The following is a 24,897-nucleotide window of genomic DNA, read 5'->3' as shown; positions in this document are numbered from 1 at the left end:
GTATGAGAGTAGGCTTGCAGGGAACATAAAAACTGACTGCAAAAGCTTCTATAGATATGTGAAGAGAAAAAGATTAGTGAAGACTAATGTAGGTCCCTTGCAGTCAGAATCAGGTGAATTCATAATGGGGAACAAGGAAATGGCAGACCAATTGAACAAATACTTTGGTTCTGTCTTCACTAAGTAAGACACGAATAACCTCCTGAAAATACTAGGGGACCGAGGGTCTAGCAAGAAGGAGGAACCAAGGGAAATCTTTATTAGTCAAGAAATGGTGTTAGGGAAACTGACGGGATTGAAGGCCGATAAATCCCCAGTGCCTGATAGTCTGCATCCCAGAGTACTTAAGGAAATGGTCCTAGAAATAGTGGATGTATTGGTGGTCATTTTCCAAAATTCCATGGACTCTGGATCAGTACCTCTGGATTGGAGGGTAGCTAATGTAATCCCACTTTTTAAAAAAGGAGGCAGGGAGAAAACAGGGAATTATTGACCGGTTAGCCTGACATCAGTGGTGGGGAAAATGCTGGAATCAATTGTTAAAGATGTAATAGCAGCGCATTTGGAAAGCAGTGACACGATCGGTCCAAGTCAACATGGATTTTCTAGAGTTTTTTGAGGATGTAACTGGTAGAGTAGATAAGAAAGAACCAGTGCATGTGGTGTATTTTGACTTTCAAAAAGCTATTGACAAGGTCCCATACAAGAGATTAGTGTGTAAAATTAAGGCACATGGTATTGGGGGTAATGTATTGACACGGATAGAGAACTGGTTGACAGACAGGAAGCAAAGAGTGGGAATAAATGGGTCCTTTTCAGGATGGCAGGCAGTGACTAGTGGGGTGCCGCAAGGTTCAGTGCTGGGACCCCAGCTATTTACAATATACATTAATGATTTAGACGAAGGAATTGAATGTAATATCTCCAAGTTTGCAGACGACACTAAGCTGGGTGGCAGTGTGAGCTGTGAGGAGGATGCTAAGAGGCTGCAGGATGATTTGGACAGGTTAGGTGAATGGGCAAATGCATGGCAGATGCAGTATAATGTGGATAAATGTGAGGTTATCCATTTTCGTGGCAAAAACAGGAAGGCAGATTATTATCTGAATGGTGACAGATTAGTAAAAGGGGAGGTGCAACGAGACCTGGGTGTCATGGTACATCAGTCACTGAAGGTAGGCATGCAGGTACAGCAAGCAGTAAAGAAAGCAAATGGCATGCTGGCCTTCATAGCGAGAGGATTTAAGTATAGGAGCAGGGAGGTCTTACTGCAGTTGTACAGGGCCTTGAATATTGTGTACAGTTTTGGTCTTCTAATCTGAGGAAGGACGTTCTTGCTATTGAGGGAGTGCAGCGAAGGTTCAGCAGACTAATTCCCGGGATGGCAGGACTGACATATGAAGAAAGACTGGATCGACTAAGCTTATATTCACTGGAATTTAGAAGAATGAGAGGGGATCTCATAGAAACTTATAAAATTCTGCTGGGATTGGACAGGTTAGATGCAGGAAGAATGTTCCCGGTGTTGGGGAAGTCCAGAACCAGGGGTCACATTCTAAGGATAAGGGGTAAGCCATTTAGGACCGAGATGAGGAGAAATGTTTAACTCAGAGAATTGTGAACCTGTGGAATTCTCTACCACAGAAAGTTATTGAGTCCAGTTCGTTGGATACATTCAAGAGGGTGTTAGATGTGGCCCTTACGGCTAAAGGGATCAGTGGGTATGGAGAGAAGGCGGGAGTGGGGTACTGAAGTTGCGTGATCAGCTATGGTGAGTCGGGAGGCACGGCGGGAGTCGGAGGAGCAGCCTATAAAAGGCCCAACAGCCGGGGAGCAGCCAGCTGGTGCAACTGCAGGGACAGAAGGCAAAAAAGAAGTAGAAAGAAATCGAAGGGTGACGTCACAGCCAAGGGGGTAAGTGATTGGCTGGTGATTGGTGAGTAGTTCTTTTCCTTTTCCTTAATTGGTAGGTAACCTTTATCATTGTTGTTGCCAAATCTAGGGGTTAAGTCATGGTAGGAGAGCTTGGACTAGTGTCATGCTCCTCCTACGCTATGTGGGAACTCAGGGACGCTTCCAGTGTCCTCGACGACTATATGTGCGGAAAGTGTATCCTGCTGCAGCTCCTGATAGACCGCATTGCGGCACTGGAGCTGCGGGTGGATTCACTTTGGAGCACCCGCGATGCTGAGGATGCTGTGAATACCATGCTTAGTGAGTTGGTCACACCGCAGGTAAAGGTTACACAGACAGATAGGGAATGGGTGGCCTGCAGGAAGAGCAGTGAAAGGAAGGTAATGCAGGGGTCCCCTGCGGTCATCCCTCTCTGAAACAGATACACCGTTTTGGGTACTGTTGGGGGGGATGACTCATCAGGGGTTGGCAGCAGTTTCCAAGTTCATGGCACCGTGGCTGGCTCTGCTGCACAGGAGGCAGGAAAGCGAGTGGGAGAGCTATAGTGGTAGGAGATTCTATTGTAAGGGGAATAGAGAGACCTTTCTGCGGCCGCAATTGAGACTCCAGGATGGTATGTTGCCTCCCTGGTGCAAGGGTCAAGGATGTCTCGGAGCAGCTGCAGGACATTTTGGAGGGGAAGGGTGAAAAGCCAGTAGTTGTGGTGCATATAGGTACCAACGATATAGGTAAAAAACGGGATGAGGTCCTACAAGCTGAATTTAGGGAGCGAGGAGTTACATTAAAAAGTAGGACTTCAAAGGTAGTAATCTAAGGATTGCTACCAGTGCCACGTGCTAGTCAGAGCAGGAATCGCAGGATAGCTCAGATGAATGCGTGGCTTGAAGAGTGGTGCAGAAGGGAGGGATTCAAATTCCTGGGACATTGGAACCAGTTCTGGGGGTGGTGGGACCAGTACGAACCAGATGGTCTGCACCTGGGCAGGACCGGAACCAATGTGTTGTGTATCTCTAAAGCATGCACTTCCATGTTCCGCCACCAGGGAGCTCATCCCCTGAAGTCCCAAGGGATCCCAGTATCCCTTGGGAGCACTGTATATAAGTCGGCCCCTAAGGCCTGTTCCTCACTCTGGAGTGTCTTATTAAAGACTGAAGTCACTGTTACTTTAACCTCCCTGTGTGCAGTCTCATCTGTGTTAGGAACACAATAACTGGCATCGAGTATACGAATCCAACAAAGATGCAGCAAACTGTGGGCATCCTGGAGAAGTTCTCTGAGGGCGAGGACTGGGAAGCCTATGTCGAACGGCTAGACCAGTACTTTGTAGCCAACGAGCTGGACGGAGAAGGAAGCGCTGCAAAAAGGAGAGCGGTCCTCCTCACAGTCTGCGGGGCACCAACCTACAGCTTCATGAAGAATCTTCTGGCTCCGGTGAAACCCACAGATAAGTCGTATGAGGAGCTGTGTACACTGGTTCAGGAGCATCTTAACCCGAGGGAGAGCGTGCTGATGGCGAGGTATCGATTCTACACGTGCCAGCGATCTGAAGGTCAGGAAGTGGCAAGCTACATCGCCGAGCTAAGGCGACTTGCAGGACAATGTGAGTTTGATGGCTACCTGGAGCAAATGGTCAGAGACGTTTTTGTACTGGGCATTGGCCACGAGACCATCCTACGAAAACTTTTGACTGTAGAGACACCGACCCTCAGTAAGGCCATTGCGATAGCACAGGCGTTTATGTCCACCAGTGATAACACCAAACAAATCTCTCAACACACAAGTGCTAGCAATGTTCGTAAATTAACTGGAACTGTGTTTGCGAGCAGAAATGTTCAGGGCAGAACCCACGAGTCTGCAACTGCCAGCAGGCCTCAGGTGACCCAGATGACTCAGAGTCCCTAACAAAGGATGAATGCAAGGCAATTCACACCTTGTTGGCGTTGTGGAGGCTTCCATTCAGCCTATTCATGCCGCTTCAAAGGGTATGTTTGCAAGAGCTGTGGAACAATGAGCTCCAACGAGCTTGCAAACGAGCTGCAAGCTCTGGAAAACCTGCTAACCACTACGTGGCAGAGGAAGATCGGTCCATGGTGGATCAAAGCAATTTTGAGGATCAGAGAGAGGAGGCAGATGCTGAAGTACACGGGGTGCACACATTTTCGACGAAATGTCCACCTATAATGCTAAACGTTAAATTCAATGGTTTACCCGTAGCCATGCAACTGGACACTGGCACTAGCCAATCCATCATGAGTAAAAAGATGTTTGAGAGACTGTGGTGCAACAAGGCATTCAGAACCAGCCCTGAGCCCCATCCACATGAAACTGAGAATGTACACCAAAGCTTATCATTGTCCTGGGTAGCACCATGGTCAAGGTCACCTACAAGGGCACGGTGCATGAACTGTCACTCTGGATTGTCCCAGGTGATGGCCCCACACTGCTTGGAAGGAGCTGGCTGGGCAAAATCCGCTGGAACTGGGATGACATCCGAGCGCTATCACATGTCGATGAGGCCTCATGTACCCAGGTTCTAAACAAATTCCCTTCCCTTTTTGAGCCAGGCATTGGAAACTTTTCCGGGGCGAAGGTGCAGATCCACTTGGTCCCAGAGGCACGACCCATTCACCACAAGGCGCGAGCGCTACCTCACGTAATGAGGGAGAGAATGGAAATCGAGCTGGACAGGCTGCAACGCGAGGGCATCATCTCCCCAGTGGAATTCAGCGAGTGGGCCAGCCCGATTGTTCCAGTACTCAAAAGTGATAGCACGGTCAGGATTTGCGGCGATTATAAGGTAACTATTAATCGTTTCTCGCTACAGGACCAATACCCGCTACCTAAGGCAGACGACCTATTTGCGACGCTGGCAGGAGGCAAGACATTCACCAAGCTCGACCTGACTTCGGCCTACATGACGCAGGAGTTGGAGGAGTCTTCAAAGGGCCTCACCTGCATCAACACGCACAAGGGACTGTTCATCTACAACAGATGCCCGTTTGGAATTCGGTCGGCTGCAGCGATCTTCCAGAGAAACATGGAGAGCCTACTCAAGTCGGTACCAGACACAGTGGTCTTTCAGGACGCAATATTGGTCACGGGTCGGGACACTGTCGAGCACCGACAAAACCTGGAGGAGGTCCTCCAGTGACTGGATCACGTAGGGCTGCGGCTGAGGAGGTCGAAATGAATCTTCATGGCAACAGAAGTGGAGTTTTTGGGGAGAAAGATCGCAGTGGATGGCATTCGGCCCACAGACGCCAAGACAGAGGCTATCAGGAATGCCCCCAGGCCACAGAACATCACGGAGTTGCGGTTTCCTACGGGATTAAGCACCCTTTTAGAACCCCTACATGTGTTATTGCGCAAAGGTGAGAACTGGGTATGGGGCAAAAAAACAAGTAATTGCTTTTGAGAAAGCCAGAAACATTTTATGCTCCAACAAGCTGCTTGTATTGTATAACCCGTGTAAAAGACTTGTGCTAGCATGTGATGCATCGTCGTACGGAGTCGGGTGTGTATTACAACAAGCTAACGTTGCGGGGAAGTTGCAACCTGTCGCCGATGCCTCCAGGAGCTTGTCTAAGGCCGAGAGGGTCTACAGCATGATTGAGAAAGAGGCATTAGTGTGTGTGTTCGGGGTAAAGAAAATGCATCAGTACCTGTTTGGCCTCAAATTTGAGCTGGAAACCAATCACAAGCCCCTCACATCCCTGTTCGCTGAAAACAAGGGGATAAATACTAATGTCTCAGCTCGCATACAAAGGTGGGCACTCGCGCTATCAGCATATAACTATACCATCCGCCACAGGCCAGGCACGGAGAACTGTGCGGATACTGTCAGTCGGCTACCATTGCCCACCACGGGGGTGGAAATGGCGCAGCCTGCAAACTTGTTGATGGTGGCGCAGCCCGCAGACTTGTTGATGGTCATGGAAGCGTTTGAAAATGATAAATCACCTGTCACGGCCCGCCAGATTAGGACTTGGATGAGCCAAGATCCTCTGCTGTCCCAAGTAAAAAAGTGTGTACTGCATGGGAGCTGGGCCAGCATTCCCGTTGAAATGCAAGAGCCAATCAAGCCGTTCCAGCGGCGAAAGGACGAGCTGTCCATTCAGGCAGACTGCTTGTTATGGGGTAACCGTGTAGTGCTACCAAAAAAGGGCAGGGAGACGTTCATCTCGGATCTCCACAGCACACACCCAGGTATAGTAATGATGAAACCGATAGCCAGATCCCACGTGTGGTGGCCTGGTATCGACTCTGACTTAGAGTCCTGTGTACGGCAATGCAGCGTGTGTGCTAAGTTGAGCAACGCGCCCAGAGAGGCACCACTAAGTTTGTGGTCCTGGCCCTCCAGACCATGGTCGAGGATCCATGTCGACTATGCGGGCCCGTTTCTTGGTAAAATATTCCTGGTGGTGGTGGATGCTTTTTCAAAATGGGTTGAATGTGAAATAATGTCGGGAAGCACCGCCACCGCCACCATTGAAAGTCTGAGGGCCATGTTTGCCACCCACGGCCTGCCTGATATACTGGTCAGTGACAACGGGCCATGTTTCACCAGTGCCGAATTTAAAGAATTCATGACCCGCAATGGGATCAAACTTGTCACCTCGGTCCCGTTTAAACCAGTCTCCAATGGGCAGGCAGAGTGGGCAGTACAAACAATCAAACAGAGCCTTAAACGAGTCACAGAAGGCTCACTCCAAACCCGCCTGTCCCGAGTACTGCTCAGCTACCGCACGAGACCCCACTCACTCACAGGGGTGCCCCCGGCTGAGCTACTCATGAAAAGGACACTTAAAACCAGATTCTCGCTGGTTCACCCCAACCTGCATGATCAGGTAGAGAGCAGGCGGCAGCAACAAAATGTAAATGATGGTCGCGCCACTGTGTCACGGGAAATTGATCTGAATGACCCTGTGTATGTGCTAAACTATGGACATGGTCCCAAGTGGATCGCGGGCACGGTGATAGCTAAAGAAGGGAGTAGGGTGTTTGTAGTCAAACTAGACAATGGACAAATTTGCAGAAAGCACCTGGACCAAACGAGGCTGCTGTTCACAGACTGCCCTGAACAACCCACAGCAGACACCACCTTTTTCCCACAACACACACCCAAAGGATCAACGACACCACGCCGGACCAGGAAATCAAACCCATCACGCCCAACAGCCCAGCAAGACCAGGCTCACCCAGCAGCCCTGCAAGGCCAACAACATGCCAGCCCAGCGAGGGCACAGCCAACACACCAGAACAGACATTTGTACCGAGGCGGTCCACCAGGGAAAGAAAGGCTCCCGACCGCCTCACCTTGTAAATAGTTTTCACTTTGACATTCGGGGGTGGTGGGGAGTGATGTTGTGTATCTGTAAAGCATGCACTCCCATGTTCCGCCACCAGGGAGCTCATCCCCTGATGTCCCAAGAGATCCCAGCATCCCTTGGGAGCACTGTATATAAGCCGGCCCCTAAGGCCTGTTCCTCACTCTGGAGTGTCTTATTAAAGACTGAGGTCACTGTTACTTTAGCCTCCCTGTGTGCAGCCTCATCTGTGTTAGGAACACAATTCAATGTCATAGGGGGAGTGTTTGCTAGTGCTGTTGGGGAGGGGTTAAATTAATATGGCAGGAGGATGGGAACCTATGCAGGGAGACAGAGGGAAGTAGAATGGGGGCAGAAGCAAAGATAGAAAGAAGAAACGTAAAAGAGGAGGGCAGAGAAACCCAAGGCAAAAATTAAAAAGGGCCACATTACAGCAAAATTCTAAAGGGGCAAAGTGTGTTAAAAAGACAAGCCTGAAGTCTCTGTGCTTCAATGCGAGGAGTATTCATAATAAGGTGGACGAATTAACTGTGCAGGCAGCAATTAATGAAAATGATATAATTGGCATCACGGAGACATGGCTCCAGGGTGACCAAGACTGGGAACTCAACATCCGGGGGTATTCAACATTCAGGAAGGATAGACAGAAAGGAAAAGGAGGTGGGGTAGCATTGCTGGTTAAAGAGGAAATTAACGGAAAAATAAGGAAGGACATTAGCTTGGATGATGTGGAATCGGTATGGGTGGAGCTGCAGAATACCAAAGGGCAGAAAACGCTAGTGGGAGTTGTGTACAGACCACCAAACAGTGGTAGTGAGGTTGGGGACAGCATCAAACAAGAAATTAGGGAATCGTGCAATAAAGGTACCACAGTTATCATGGGCGACTTTAATCTACATATAGATTGGGCGAAACTGGTAGCAATACGGTGGAGGAGGATTTCCTGGAGTGTATTAGGGATGGTTTTCTAGACCAATATGTCGAGGCTGGCCAGAGAGAGAGAAGGCGAGAGAGAGAGAGAGAGAAGGCGAAAGAGCGAGAAGGCGAAAGAGAGAAGGTGAGAGAGAGAGAGAGAGGTGAGAGAGAGAGAGAGAAAGCGAGAGAGAGAGAGAGAGAGAGTGAAGGCGAGAGAGAGAGAGAAGGCGAGAGAGAGAAGGTGTGAGAGAGAGAGATAAGATGAGCGAGAGAGAGAGGGCGAGAGAGGGAAGGCGAGAGAGAGAGAGTAGGTGAGAGAGAGAGAGAAGGCAAGAGAGAGAGAAGGCGAGAGAGAGAGAGAAGGTGAGAAAGAGAGAGAGAAGGTGTGAGAGAGAGAGAGAGAGGAAGAGAGAAGGCGAGAGAGAGAGAGCGAGAGAGGGCGAGAGAGGGAGAGAGGAGGTGAGATGTGTAATGAGAAAGGATTAATTATCAATCTTGTTGTGCGAGGCTCCTTGGGGAAGAATGACCATAATATGGTAGAATTCTTTATTAAGATGGAGAGTGACACAGTTAATTCAGAGCCTAGGGTCCTGAACTTAAGGAAAGGTAACTTCGATGGTATGAGACGTGAATTGGCTAGTATAGACTGGCGAATGATACTTAAAGGGCTGACGGTGGATAGGCAATGGCAAACATTTAAAGATCACATGGATGAACTTCAACAATTGTACATCCCTGTCAGGAGTAAAAATAAAACGGGAAAGGTGGCTCAACTGTGGCTAACAAGGGAAATTAAGGATAGTGTTAAATCCAAGGAAGAGGCATATAAATTGGCCAGAAAAGGTAGCAAACCTGAGGACTGGGAGAAATTTAGAATTCAGCAGAGGAGGACAAAGGGTTTAATTAGGAGGGAGGAAAATAGAGTATGAGAGGAAGCTTGCCGGGAACATAAAAACTGACTGCAAAAGCTTCTATAGATATGTGAAGAGAAAAAGATTAGTGAAGACAAACGTAGGGTCCTTGCAGTCAGATTCAGGTGAATTTATAATGGGGAACAAAGAAGTGGCAGACCAGTTGAACAAATACTTTGGTTCTGTCTTCATGAAGGAAGACACAAATAACCTTCCGGAAATACTAGGGGACCGAGGGTCTAGTGAGAAGGAGGAACTGAAGGAAATCCTTATTAGGCGGGAAATTGTATTAGGGAAATTGATGGGATTGAAGACCGATAAATCCCCAGGGCCTGATAGTCTGCAATCCAGAGTACTTAAGTAAGTGGCCCTAGAAATAGTGGATGCATTGACAGTCATTTTCCAACAGTTTATCAACTCTGGATCAGTTCCTATGGATTGGAGGGTAGCTAATATAACACCACTTTTTAAAAAAGGAGGGAGAGAGAAAACAGGTAATTATAGACCGGTTAGCCTGACATCAGCAGTGGGGAAAATGTTGGAATCAATTATTAAAGATGAAATAGCAGCGTATTTGGAAAGCAGTGACAGGATCGGTCCAAGTCAGCATGGATTTATGAAAGGGAAATCATGCTTGACAAATCTTCTGGAATTTTTTGAGAATGTAACTAGTAGAGTGGAAGGAAGCGCCTTGGAATGTTTCACTACGTTAAAGGTGCTACATAAATACAAGTTGTTGTTTTCGTTGTTGTTTTTTAAGGCGCTCCTTAAAACCTCCCTCTTTGACCAAGATTTTGGTCACCTGTCCTAATATCTCATTATGTAGCTTGGTGTCAAATCTTGTCTGATAACGCTCCTCTGAAGCGCCTTGGGACGTTTTACTACCTTAAAAAGGCGCTATATAAATGCAAGTTGTTGTTATCCTGTTTAATATTAAAGAGAACTTGAACCCTGAGCAACTGGAATCGCAAAGTGCCCCTAACCAGGTGGGCAAAGCAGTGTCATGGAGACAGGAGGATGAGCATGGCCAGCCAAGCCCCACTGAGGGTGAGGGGCAGCAGGTTGGAGCTTGGCCAATCTCCAGCTCACACCCAGGTCCCGGCCACATTGCTGAGCTCCTGGGTTCACCTTTCATTTTGCAGTCCGGTTGTTCCCCAGTGGTTCACTCCGAGAGTGGAACAGGAGCCTTGAGAAACCGAGCTGTGAAAGTGCTGGCGAATAATCTCACAGCACTAATATTTACAGGGAAGGAAGGGGGGTATTTGTCATCCTTTGACTCACTTTTTAACAACATTTCACACTTGAACAAGAACTTCCTTCACTCAGTCTTCGGAAATGACGTTTGCTGCTACTGTCAGTCGCTGGGCAACAAGTCCCTGGGCAGTAAACACGCTAGGAGATCCCATTGAAGCCCCGAGCTCCACAACCTGGGCTGTTGCTGCCTCTCTCCCCCTGTGTGCTCCGGGGCTCCGGGCCAGACCACAAGGCGACTCGCTCAGTCCTCCAGCGGGGTAGAATGAAGACCCTGAGAGCTCGCAGAGTCACGGCTCTCCCGCTGCAGCCTCCTGTAAGTCACTCTCTCCTTTTACCATGCTGCGGCCTGCCGTGCACCAGGTACAGCTGGGATCTGCACCCGGCTTCACTGCAATAAACCCCCTTTGCAAGATTTGGAGTCCAAAGGGACAGTGTTAATTAAAGAAGGCGATTGCTGTGCGGGACTGAGGTTGAATGTGCTCAGCGATACATGAATAGCAATGAGTTCCAGGGCAGTCATTCAGTTGAGTAGTTTTAATGCAATAAACTGTGGTTCAAGCTGAAATATTTGGAGCAAGTCCAAATCTAGATTCCTGTCTTAAAATTGTCAGTGCAATTTTTATAATACTGTACTAGTATTGTTATGTATGCAAACCTCACCAATGTGTAAGACTTGCCACCAGGGGGCACACCTGTGGGAGACCCAAGGGTCACCCGTGCACCCTGGGCAAGCAGGTATAAAAGGCAGTCCACCAGGCTGCTGCCTCACTCTGGGGTTAGATCAAAGAGTCCAAGATCACAATGGTTTGAGCTTACAACAGAGTCCCGTAGAGTTATTCTGAACTTAACAGCTGGCGACGAGTTACAGATCACAAACTTTCACACGGGTAATGACTGCCGTTGGTATTCTTGAGAACTTTGTTGAGGGTGATGATTGGAAAGCCTTCGTTGAGCGTCTCGGCCAGTGCTTCATGGCGAGTGAGTGGGCCACGGCTGAGACAGCGGTCAAGTGCAGGGCGATTCTCCTCAATATATGGCCTCCTCAAAAATCTGCTGGCACCGTTCAAACCAATGGACAAGTCTTACACAGAGCTGTGCACGCTGGTTCGGGAACACCACAATCCGAAGGAGAGCATCCTAATGGCCAGCTTTCGCTTTTACACGCACCATCGCTCCGAGGGCCGGATCGTGGCGAGCTTTGTCGCCGACCTAACACGCCTTGCGGGACAGTGTGAATTTTCCGGATCTTTGGGGGAAATGTTGCGGGAACTTTTTCGTGCTTGGAATTGGCCACGAGGTCATTCTTCGCAAACTGCTGTCGGCCGAGTCACGAGATCTGAGCAAGGCCATCACGATAGCCCAGGCTTGCAAATCCATGAGCGACAACACAAAACAGATATCTTCACAGCTTCGAAGCTCACCGGCAAGTACTGTGCATAAAATAATGCCTTCAATAGACAGAACTGTACATGGCAGGGCCTACTCGACCACAGAGGCCAAGCCTACGGTGGCTCAGAGGCCGCTGTGGGGTGTGAATGCGTATCCATTAACACCATGCTGGCGCTGTGGGGGCAGTCATAGAGCCCATCAATGTCGATTCAAGCACTATGTGTGCAAGGGCTGTGGAACAATGGGGCACCTCCAACAAATGTGCAAACGACCTCTGACTCACCACGTGGCAGAGTCAGCAGAGGACGACCGATCCAGCGAGGATCACGCTGAACGAGCAGGAGAGGCAACTCAACCGGAGTTGAGTTGAAGAGGAAGTGTATGGGGTACACAACTTAACCACCAAAAGCCCTCCGATAATGTTAAAAGTTAAACTTAAAGGCATTCCAGTCTCCATGGAATTGGACACTGAGCGAGTCAATCAATCATGAGCCAGAAGACTTTTGAGAAACTGGGGCAACAAGGCACAGAGACCAAAACTGAGCCCGATTCACACAACGCTGCGCACTTACACAAAGAACTCATACCTGTTATCGGCAGTGTGACAGTGAAAGTATTGTATGACGGAATGGTGCATGATTTACTACTATGGATTGTCATCATCATCATCATCATCATAGGCAGTCCCTCGGAATTGAGGAAGACTTGCTTCCACTCCCAAAGTGAGTTCTTTGATGGCTGAACAGTCCGATACGGGAGCCACAGACCCTGTTATCGGTGGGACAGACATTCGTCGATGGAAGGGGTCGGTGGGGATGGTTTGCCGCGCGCTCCTTCCGCTGCCTGCGCTTGGCCTCTTCACATTCTTTGCGTTGAGACTCAAAGGGCTCAACGCCCTCCCGGGTGCACTTTCTCCACCTCGGGCAGTCTGCGGCCAGGGTCTCCCAGGTGTCAGTGGTGATGTCGCACTTTACCAGGGAGGCTTTGAGGGTGTCCTTATAACGTTTCCGCTGTCCTCCTTTGGCTCGTTTAACACGAAGGAGCTCCGCATAAAGCATTTGCTTTGGGAGTCTCGTATCTGACATGCGAACTATGTGGCCTGCCCAGCGAAGCTGATCGAGTGTGGTCAGTGCTTCAATACTGGGGATGTTAGCCTGGTCGAGGACACTGATGTTGGTGTGCCTGTCCTCCCAGGGGATTTGCAGGATCTTGCGGAGACATCGTTGGTGATATATCTCCAGCGACTTGAGGTTCCTTCTATACATCGTCCATGTCTCAGATCCATAAAGGAGGGTGGGTATTACTATAGCCCTGTAGACCATGAGCTTGGTGATAGATTTGACGGCCTGGTCTTCAAACACTCTTTTCCACTGACGGCCGAAGACCATACGACGGAATGGTGCATGATTTATCACTATGGATTGTACCAGGCAATGGCCCAATGCTGTTCGGCAGAAGCTGGCTAGGAAAGATCCGATGGAACTGGGACATCAAAGCACTGTCTTCGCTGGATGACGCCTCATGTGTCCAGGTGCTAAACAATTTCCCGGCATTATTTGAGCCAGGCATCGGCAACTTCACAGGTGCCAAGGTGCAGATCCATCTTGTTCCTGGGGCACGGCCTGTTCATCACAAGGCCCGAGCAGTCCCATATATGATGCGAGAGAAAGTCGAGATCGAGCTTGACAGACTGCAATGAGAGGGAATCATATCGCCAGTCGAGTTCAACGAGTGGGCCAGTCCAATCGTGCTGGTGCTAAAGAGCGGTGGGACGGTCAGAATCTGCGGGGACTACAAGGTAACGATCATCCGAGTCTCGTTACAGGACCAGTACCCCCTACCTAAAGTGGAGGACCTATTCGCACGCTAGCAAGTAGAAAGTCGTTCACCAAGCTAGATCTCAGCTATTACCTCAGCTTACATGACAGGAGCTGGCTGAACGGTCAAAGAAATTGACGTGCATCAACACGCTCAGAGGACTGTTCATATACCACAGATGCCCCTTTGGGGTTCCCTCGGCTGCGGCCATCTTCCAGAGGAACACGGAGAGTCTGCTGAAATTGGTTCCATGCACGGTGGTGTTCTAAGACGACATCCTGATCACTGGTCGAAACACCACCGAACACTTGCACAGCCTGGAAGAGGTTCTAAGGTGATTGGACAGAGTGGGACTCAGGCTGAAACGCCCCAAGTGTGTTTTCCTGGCGCCAGAGGTCGAATTTCTGGGGAGAAAGATTACAGCAGACGGCATCAGACCCACCGACTCCAAAACGGAGGCCATCAAGAATGCACCCAGACCACAGAATGTGACGGAGCTGCGTTCGTTCCTGGGACTCCTCAACTATTTTGGTAACTTTCTACCAGGGTTGAGCACTTTGCTGGAACCCTTGCATTTATTGCTACGCAAGGGTGATGACTGGGTTCGGGGTAAATCTCAAGAGACAGCCTTTAATAAGGCCAGAAACCTCTATGCTCTAACAAATTACATGTATTGTATGACCCATGTAAACGTCCAGTACTAGTTTGTGATGCGTCGTCGTACGGGGTCGGCTGTGTGTTACAGCATGCAAATGTGTCAGGCAAACTGCAACCGGTGGCATTTGCGTTCAGAAGTTTATCCAAGGCTGCAAGAGCCTACAGTATGGTTGAGAAAGAAGCGTTAGCATGCGTATACGGGGTTAAGAAAATATACCAATATCTATTTGGTCTCCGGTTCGAGCTCGAAACTGACCACAAATTATTTCACTGCTCTCAGAAAGCAAAGGTATCAGCACCAATGCTTCATCCTGCATCCAAAGATGGGCACTAATGTTGTCAGCAGAGAACTATGTAATCCGCCACAGACCAGGCACTGAGAACTACGCTGATGCCCTCAGTCGGCTGCCATTGCCCACCACCGGGGTGGAAATGGCACAACCCGCAGACTTGCTTCTGGTGATGGATGCTTTTGAGAGCGAGGGGTCACCCGTCACGGCTTGCCAGATCAGGACCTGGACTAGCCAAGACCCCGTGTTATCACTAGTAAAAAGCTGCGTCCTAAATAGGAGCTGGTCGGTGGTTCCCGGGGAAATGCAAGATGAAAATTAAGCCGTTCCACTGACGTAAGGATGAATTGTCCATCCAGTCGGATTGTCTCCTATGGGGGAATCACGTGGTTTTGTCAAAAAAAGACAGGGAAACATTTATACACGACCTACACAGTACCCACCCAGGCATAGTCATGATGAAGGCTATCGCCAGGTTGCATGTTTGGTGGCCCGGCATTGATTCGGAATTGGAGTCATACATACACCAATGCAACATTTGCTCACAGTTGAGCAATGCACCCAGGGAGGCACCACTGAGCCTGTGGTCATGGCCCCCTTCAAACCTAGGTCCAGGGCCCACGTAGATTTTGTTGGCCAGAAAAAGCAGCAAACCTGAGGACTGGGAGAAATTTAGAATTCAGCAGAGGAGGACAAAGGGATTAATTAGGAGGGGAAAAATAGAGTACAAGAGTAAGCTTGCAGGGAACATAAAAACTGACTGCAAAAGCTTCTATAGATATGTGAAGAGAAAAAGATTAGTGAAGACAAACGTAGGTTCCTTGCAGTCAGAATCAGGTGAATTTATAATGGGGAACAAAGAAATGGCAGACCAATTGAACAAATACTTTGGTTCTATCTTCATGAAGGAAGACACAAATATACTTGGGGACTGAGGGTCTAGCGAGATGGAGGAACTGAAGGGAATCCTTACTAGTCAGGAAATTGTGTTCGGGAAATTGATGGGATTGAAGGCTGATAAATCTCTGGGGCCTGATGGGCTGCTTCCCAGAGTACTTAAGGAAGTGGCCTTAGAAATAGTGGATGCATTGGTGATCATTTACCAACAGTCTTTCAACTCTGGATCAGTCCCTATGGACTGGAGGGTAGCTAATGTAACACTACTTTTTAAAAAAGGAGGAAGAGAGAAAACAGGGAATTATAGACCGGTTAGCCTGACATCAGTAGTGGGGAAAATGTTGGAATCAATTACTAAAGATGAAATAACAGAGCATTTGGAAAGCAGTGACAGGATCGGTCCAAGTCAGCATGGATTTATGAATGGGAAATCATGCTTGACAAATCTTCTAGAATTTTTTGAGGATGTAACTAGTAGAGTGGACAAGGGAGAACCAGTGGATGTGGTGTATTTGGACTTTCAAAAGGCTTTTGACCAAGGTCCCACACAAGAGATTAGTGTGCAAAATTGAAGCACATGGTATTGGGGGTAATGTATTGATAATATATGTGGATAGAGAACTGGTTGGCAGACAGGAAGCAGAGAGTCGGAATAAATGGGTCCTTTTCAGAATGGCAGGCAGTGACTAGTGGGGTGCTGCAGGGTTCAGTGCTGGGACCCCAGCTATTTATAATATACATTAATGATTTAGATGAAGGAATTGAATGTAATATCTCCAAGTTTGCAGATGACACTAAGCTAGGTGGCGGTGTGAGCTGTGAAGAGGATGCTAAGAGGCTGCAGGGTGACTTGGACAGGTTAGGTGAGTGAACAAGTGCATGGTATAATGTAGATAAATGTGGATAAATGTGAGGTTATCCACTTTGGTGGCAAAAACAGGAAGACAGAATATTATCTGAATGGTGATAGATTAGGAAAAGGGGAGGTGCAACGAGACCTGGGTGTCATGGTACATCAGTCATTGAAAGTTGGCATACAGGTGCAGCAGGCAGTGAAGAAGGCAAATGGCATGTTGGCATTGATAGCTGGGAGATTTGAGCACAGGAGCAGTGAGGTCTTACTGCAGTTGTACAGGGCCTTGGTGAGGCCACACCTTGAATATTGTGTTCAGTTTTGGTCTCCTAATCTGAGGAAGGACATTTTTGCTATTGAGGGAATGCAGCGAAGGTTCACCAGACTGATTCCCGGGATGGCAGGACTGACATATGAGAAGAGACTGGATCGACTGGGCTTGTATTCACTGGAATTTAGGAGAATGAGAGGCGATCTCATAGAAACATACAAAATTCTGACGGGATTGGACAGGTTAGAGGCAGGGAGAATGTTCCCGATGCTGGGGAAGTCCAGAACCAGGGGTCACAGTCTTAGGGATAAGGGGTAAGCCACTTAGGACCGAGATGAGGGGAAACTTCTTCACTCAGAGAGTTGTTAACCTGTGGAATTCTCTACCGCAGAAAGTTGTGGAGGCCAGTTTGTTAGATATATTCAAGAGGGAGTTAGATATGGCCCTTACGGCCAAAGGGATCAAGGGGTATGGAGAGAAAGCAGGAAAGGGGTATTGAGGTTGAATGATCAGCCGTGATCTTATTGAATGGTGGTGCAGGCTCGAAGGGCCGAATGGCCTACTCCTGCACCTATTGTCTATGTTTCTATGTTTCTAGGAAAGATGTTTCTAGTAGCAGTGGACGCTTACTCTAAATGGATTGAATGTATAATAATGTCATCATGTACGTCCACTGCCACCATTGAAAGCCTCAGGGCCGTGTTCACCACCCATAGTTTGTCCGCTGTCCTTGTTAGTGACAATGGACCATGTTTCACCAGCTCGGTATTCAACGAGTTCATGACCCACAGTGGCATTAAGCTTGTCAGGTCTTCCCCATTCAAGCCCGCATCCAATGGTCAAGCGTAACGGGCAGTTCAAACCATCAAGCAGAGCTTGAAATGCGTAACGGACGGCTCCTTGCAGACCCGGTTATCTCGGGTCCTGCTCAGCTACCGGACGTGCCCCCACTCACTCACCGGGGTTCCCCCTGCAGAATTGTTAATGAAAAGAGTGCTCAAAACCTAGCTCTCCTTAGTCCACCCGGATCTCAATGATCACGTAGAAACCCGGCAGCACCGGCATAACGCGTACCACGATCGCGTATCACGATCGCGCGGCTGTATCACATGACATTGAGGTTAATGATCCGGTGTTTGTTCTCAATTATGGTCATGGTCCCAAATGGATTGCTGGCACTGTTTTAGCTAAGGAGGGGAATAGAGTGTTAAATTTTTGAATGGGCAAATGTGCAGGAAGCACTTGGATCAGACCAAACTGCGATTCTCTGACAATCAAGAACAGTTTGAAGACGACCTTACCATCTATGATCCACAAACACACACCCAACCAGTAATCGACCTCGCTGTCAACCACGAGGATGAACCCCCCCCCCATGCCCGACAGTCCGATCAGACAAGCCGTGCTGCCGTGTGGCAACGATCCGACTGACTCACCCATGTCAGGATTTCAAGTCAGGCGATCGACCCGGGAACGCAGAGCGCTAGATCGTCTCAGCCTGTAAATAACTTGTACATAAGACTTTTGGGGGAATTGTTATTATGTATGCAAACCTCAACAATGTGTAAGACTTGCCACTAGGGGGCACATCTGTGGAAGACCTAAGGGTCACCTGTGTGCCCTGGGCACGTAGGTATAAAAGGCAGTCGACCATGCTGCTGACTCACTTTAGAGTTAGATTAAAGAGACCAAGGTCACAATGGTTTGAGCTTACAACACAGTCTTGTGGAGTTATTCTGAACTTAGCAACTATAATCCCATATTACAACAGTGACTATTCTTCAAAAGTACTTCATTGGCTGTAAAGCGCTTTGCGACATCCGGTGGTCATGAAAGGCACTATATAAATGCAAGCTTTTCTTTTTTAGTGCACCCTCTGTGGCATTGCTCACAGTCAGTTTATATTCTTTTATAAAATGATTGTTAGAAAAAAAAAATTCACCACCTCAGGAAGCCCCAAAGCGCTTTACAGCTAATGAAGTGTAGTCATTGTTGAAATTTAAGAAATGTGGCAACCAATTTGCGCACAGCAAGCTCCCACAAACAGCAATGTGATAATGACCAGATAATCTGTTTTAGTGATGTTGATTGGGGGATAAATATTGGCCAGGACACTGGGGATAACTCCCCTGCTCTTCTTCAAAGGTTTATATGTAGCCTTCAGGGCTGTTGACCGAGGGCCGTGTGGCTCTTTGTCGGCCAGCGTGGACACGATGGGCCGAAATGGCCTCCTTCTGCGCTGTCGGTGTCTATGTTTCTATAACATAACTTAAAAACACGTTTGTGTACATGCCACAGAGATAAAATCCGTTGCACACAATGGGAGTGTGAGCAGGAAGGGTTGGTGCCAGTTCCCTCGTGAAACTCTTGCACTCCTGGAAAGAGTGATGCTAACTCCCGAGTGCTCCCTTCCCCCTGTAGTGGAGGTGCACAGCATAGTCGAAGAGCTCGGTACTGGTGCAGTGTTAAGATGGCAGTGGGTCTGTTGAGCCTTCAGAAACATGCAGGCATCTCTTCCACATTAGTGCGACTGCTGGCGCCCTGTCGACAGCTGAAGGCAGCGATACAGGAGTGGAGGAGTGACCATGCAGGCATCTCCACACACGCCCACAGTCACCTACAGTGCCACCTTCACAGAGTACTTCCCTAGGGGCACCAGCACCTCAGCAAGGGTCCTCTTCATCTGTCGGTAGCACACACGACAGCCAACAGGCAGTTCGTGGCGGTCTGTGTCGCTCCTGTCACCCTACTGCTACATAGTTACATAGGCCCTGAAATCGCGCTCCCCACGGGTGAGTAGTAGGTTCGCACGCGCCCGTGGGGTGCCCACAAGGTCCGGGTTTAGGCCTGCACTGCGCGTGCCCCTAAACCCACAACTTGCGATCGGTCAAGAATCCTCTCGACAGATTCACTGCATCCGATAGAATAGGGCCTCCGCGGGCGGAGAGTTGGGCAATTTGCCCAACTCCTGCCCAGCACTCGTAAGATTTTATCAGTGTAAGACTTTTAAAGGTCAGAAAAATACTTTTTTTTTCAATAATTTAAACATTTAAAATCCTATTAAATAAGATAAGTTTATTTTTAGCTCCTTTAAAATATGTTTAAAAAAATGTAATTACATTTTTGTTTTAAATAATTAATTAAATTACATTTTGATTAATTTTAAATATGTGATGTTTCAAAAAATATAATTTAAGAGTGTTTGTGTGTTTTGGGGGGGAACTCCAAGTGAAGACTTGCTTCCACTCTTGAAATGAGTTCTTAGGTGGCTGAACAGTCCAATACGAGAACCACAGTCCCTGTCACAGGTGGGACAGATAGTCGTTGTGGGAAGGGGTGGGTGGGACTGGTTTGCCGCACGCTCTTTCCACTGCCTGCGCTTGATTTCTGCACGCTCTCGGCGATGAGACTCAAGGTGCTCAGCGCCCTCCCGGATGCACTTCCTCCACTCAGGGCGGTCTTTGGCCGGGGACTCCCAGGTGTCGGTGAGGATGTTGCACTTTATCAGGGAGGCTTTGAGGGCGTCCTTGTAACGTTTCCTCTGCCCACCTTTGGCTCGTTTGCCATGATGGAGTTCTGAGTAGAGCGCTTGCTTTGGGAGTCTTATGTCGGGCATGCGGACAATGTGACCTGCCCAGCGGAGCTGATTGAGTGTGGTCAGTGCTTCGATGCTGGGGATGTTGACCTGGTCGAGGACGCTGATGTTGGTGCGTCTGTCCTCCCAGGGGATTTGTAGGCATCGTTGGTGGTATTTCTTCAGCGACTTGAGGTGTCTACTGTACATGGTCCATGTCTCTGAGCCATACACGAGGGCAGGTATTACTACAGCCCTGTAAACCATGAGCTTGGTGGTAGATTTGAGGGCCTGGTCTTCAAACACTCTTTTCCTCAGGCAGCCGAAGGCTGCACTGGTGCACTGGAGGCGGTGTTGAATCTCTGCAGTAATGTCTGCTCTTGTTGATAAGAGGCTCCCGAGGTATGGGAAATGGTCCACGGTGTCCAGGGCCCCGCCATGGATCTTGATGACTGGGGGGCAGTGCTGTGCGGCGAGGACAGGCTGGTGGAGGACCTTTGTCTTCCAGATGTTTAGTGTAAGGCTCGTGCTTTCGTACGCCTCAGTAAATATGTTGACTATGACTTGGAATTCAGCCTCTGTACGTACGCAGACGCAGGCGTCATCCGCGTACTGTAGCTCGAAGACAGAGGTTGGGGTGGTCTTGGATCGGGTCTGGAGACGATGTAGGTTGGACAGGTTCTCACTGGTTCTGTAGCTTAGTTCCTACCTAACATTGTTGCAGTGGTTTGATACAACTGAGTGGCTCGCAAGGCCATTTCAGAGGGTGTCACATATAGGTCCAGACCGGGAAAGGACGGCAGATTTCCTTCCCTAAAGGGCATTAGTGAACCAGATGGGTTTTTACGACAATCCTGTAGTTTCAAGGTCACCATTCCTGATACGAGCTTTTAAAAAAATTCCAAATGTATTTAATTAACTGAAATAAATTCCCCAGCTGCCGTGGTGGGATTTGAACTCGGGGCTCCCGATTATTAGTCCTGGATTCTGGATTACTGGTCCAGTAACATAACCACTATGCTTCCGTACCACAGATTTGTATTTTATCATAACTTTAAAATAATTTCATGATAAACTACTGAACATATGTTGATTATATAGTTGAACAAAGCATTTAAAAAATCAATATTCACAGTTTTATTTGCTGTTAAATTATATTTCACAGTAATATGAAATCATCAGATGTACTTTTAACACTTTTTGCTTAAAATAATAAATTGCAATTTTCTTTTCAAGATATTTGTTGAAGTTTCAATGTGGAACTGGCAGAACAAGAATTGATTTGGGCCAAAATATTTATGTTAAAAATAGTGTTCATTATAGGTGCAAGTTTTCTCAACGGGGATATATTTCCAACACCGAGGGTCTTTCTCAAATTCACATCCATCATTTTCACTCGAACCGACAATTGAGCCTCTCGTGACTTTCTGTGCTCCAGTGAGATCTGCACTCTCACAGAATCTGTGCTTTTGTTCAATAAAATAATTTGTCTTAACACGTGGTGAAACTCCATTTCTTTTCCAAGATAATTAGAGGGGGACGAGAATGACAGTTTCTTAATTTAAATAAAAGATATAATCACAGCAACACTCATATTTCATTGATATAGGAGAGTGCTAATAATATGCTGGGGACATGCATTCTCTAATATATTGTTTAAAAGCTGATGTTTATCACGCAAGGCAATTTTTCATCTCCACAAAGTAATTGTTTTTTTAAAAAAAATCCTTTTTTGCTGTGAAGGACAAAGGCTGATAAATAGGCTGCAATCTTCGGAGGCTGTGTCTGTAGATCAGACCCTCGGGCTGAGGGAGGGGCAGTGTCATGGTGCCTCTGATTTCCCATCCAGCAATTTCTGTGCACAGTTCCACCACCCTCCACCACCGGCGCACCGTGGCTGCAGTGTGCACCATCTACAAGATGCACTGCAGCAACTCGCCAAGACTTCTTCGGCAGCACCTCCCAAACCCACGACCTCTACCACCTAGAAGGACAAGGGCAGCAGGCGCATGGGAACACCACCACCTCCACGTTCCCCTCCCAGTCACACACCATCCTGACTTGGAAATATATCGGCCGTTCCTTCATCGTCGCTGGGTCACAATCCTGGAACTCCCTCCCTAACAGCACTGTGGGAGCACCTTCACCACACGGACTGCAGCGGTTCAAGAAGGCGGGTCACCACCACCTTCTCAAGGGGCAATTAGGGATGGGCAATAAATGCCGGCCTTGCCAGCGATGCCCACATCCTGTGAACGATTACAAAAAAAGTTGAAGCCTTGCAATTGGCACATGTGGGTCTCGGCTGGATTCTCTTCTGTTGGAATTGGGTCTCTCTCCAGAGCTCCTGACTATGGGAAATAATTGAGGGAAGAATTTATACTTCAGCCTATACTGTGTTGCTCACCTCTTTTACAGTAACATGTTGGAGAACCTGGACTCTAACCTATGCAAACGGGCTTAGAATCAGAGAATCATAGAAATTTACAGCACGGAAGGAGGCCATTTCGGCCCATCGTGTCCGTGCCGGTCAACAAGAGACTATCCAGCCTAATCCCACTTTTCAGCTCTCGGTCCGTAGCCCTGTAGGTTATGGCACTTCAAGTGCACATCCAAGTACTTTTTAAATGTGGTGAGGGTTTCTGCCTCTACCACCCTTTCAGGCAGTGAGTTCCAGACCCCCACCACCCTCTGGGCGAAGAAACTTTCCCTCAAGCTTCTTAAAGATATGTACCTTTCACGGTTATCTGAAAAGGTTTCTAGTCAAGTTGCTGTACTTTGAACTTTGCTTCTGTTGTTGTGAACTCTGCCATTGTTCCATTTGGTTTGTTTTCTTTCTGCCAGTGTTTGTTTTCAGTATTTGAGTTTGCTGGGACAATGTAAAAGGCAACGTTTAACGTGCTGAGGGCGGGCATTCCTTGCTGGCTTCACATGATGATGGGGAGTTCCTGAGGAGGTCACCAAATGCAGATGCAATGACACGTGAGCATGGGACACACACTTGTAGACTCCTCCACACGTACTTTGAGGTGTCACAAGATGGCTAGCTTCACCACCTCCACTTCACATTAGGGTGCCCCTGTAACGTTTCCTCTGCACACCTTTGGCTCGTTTGCGGTGAAGGAGTTCCGAGTAGAGCGCTTGCTTTGGGAGTCTCGACCTGAAAAGCCTCCTTGAAAAAATGCAACATCCCCACTGACACCTGGGAGTCCCTGGCCAAAGACCTCCCGAGGTGGAGGAAGTGCATCCGGGAGGGCGCTGAGCACCTCGAGTCTCATCGCCGAGAGCATGCAGAAACCAAGCGCAGGCAGCGGAAAGAGTGTGCGGCAAACCAGACTCCCCACCCACCCTTGCCCTCAACGACTGTCTGTCCCACCTGTGACAGGGACTGTGGCTCTCGTATTGGACTGTTCAGCCACCTAACTCATTTTAAGAGTGGAAGCAAGTCTTCCTCGATTCCGAGGGACTGCCTATGATGATGATGACATCACAAGACAGCCTTTCATGTGGCTGTACCCTCCGCTGTAGGAGGGCGTACAGGCAACATCAGGAATGGGGACAGCTGTCTGTTCAGGGATGAAGATTGCCGCATCGAGAAAGCATTGAAGCTGCTCACTGGGTCCTCCCAAACCAGGCCAGGGACTTGCCACGTCAGGTGGTGTTCAATACACAACTGTCTTCTTCTTAGGTGGTCCCTTGTATCGAGGATGACTTGCTTCCACACCAAAAAGGGATGAATTCACACATGTTTGAATGAAGGACCTAATATTCCAAGTCCCGAACTACGTGATGAAGGGTGGAAGATGCCTGTGCGTGGATTTTTTTAACATGGGGTGGCCGTTGCACACCAGCCACCACACGGGCTTGACAGAGCGAGGTCTTGGTCCAGCGGCAAGGATTAACCAAGAGGACTGGAGACCTGCTCTGCTGCACGGACCCAGTGCACACACACATCGCACAGTGTGGGCTGGGCCCGTGCTGGCCCTGGGACCTCGTGTCTTCTGGGTCCTGAACTCACGCCTCTCCTGGGCCCCGATCACATCGCTCTACAATCTCTCGCCGCTCCTGCTGTACCTGCTCACGCTCCAATCACCGAGCTGGATTATGGTGACATCCAATCCAGTCGCCTTCCTCCAAGACGTTACCCTCCTGAACCGGCTCACTCCGTCCCTTGCAGTGGCATGCCGCCTACCGCTGCTCCTTTTAAGGCCCCGAGCTGCCGCTGGTGTTTCCTTGGTGTGTCCAACAAGTGACAGACATTATTTGTAAGGGACAACATCTTCATTACTTGGCCTGTGGGGAGGAGACATCAGCTGGATAAGGTGCAAGGCCTTCACCAAGTAGCTGGCTCCATTCAAGTGCAAACTCTCATTGGTAACACCCCTGAGGGCATCAGGGTTCTTCACATCGACTTTGTGGCCTACAGGCAAAGGAAGTGTGTGCACTCCATTAATGCTCAGGTGACATCTGGCCACAGAAATATTGTTACATGTGTCAGTGGTTGTTATTCAGGAAGCAGACACGATGACATCAGTAAGCAGCAATCCATTGGGGCTGTGAGGGTGGTGGGGGTCTGGAACTCGCTGCCTGAAAGGGTGGTAGAGGCAGAAACCCTCACCACATTTAAAAAAAATACTTGGATGTGCACTTGAAGTGCCGTAACCTACAGGGCTACAGACCGAGAGTTGGAAAGTGGGATTAGGCTGGATAGCTCTTTGTCAGCCAGCGTGGACACGATGGGCCGAAATGGCCTCCTTCCGTGCTGTAAATTCCCATGATTCTATGAACACACATCTACCTCATCTGCAACCACGATCCAGGATGATT

General features: G+C 48.6%; 1 protein-coding gene across 3 annotated transcripts in view; it reads left to right on the top strand.

Annotated features, from left to right (window-relative positions):
- The first annotated feature begins 10,451 nt into the window (after positions 1 to 10,451).
- Positions 10,452 to 24,897, top strand: part of pacrg (PARK2 co-regulated) — a 350,906-nt gene continuing 336,460 nt past the window's right edge. For all 3 annotated transcript variants that reach the window (XM_070898404.1, XM_070898403.1, XM_070898405.1), the window contains exon 1: positions 10,452 to 10,634. In XM_070898404.1, the coding sequence (XP_070754505.1) occupies positions 10,584 to 10,634 (51 nt within the window). In that variant the 5' untranslated portion in view covers positions 10,452 to 10,583. The remainder of the gene's footprint in view (positions 10,635 to 24,897) is intronic.

This window comes from Pristiophorus japonicus, chromosome 14, assembly GCF_044704955.1.
Source record: "Pristiophorus japonicus isolate sPriJap1 chromosome 14, sPriJap1.hap1, whole genome shotgun sequence".
Lineage (NCBI taxonomy): Eukaryota > Metazoa > Chordata > Chondrichthyes > Pristiophoridae > Pristiophorus > Pristiophorus japonicus.
The sequence above is the reverse complement of the archived record's forward strand: the minus strand, read 5'-3'. Positions and strand labels throughout refer to the sequence as shown.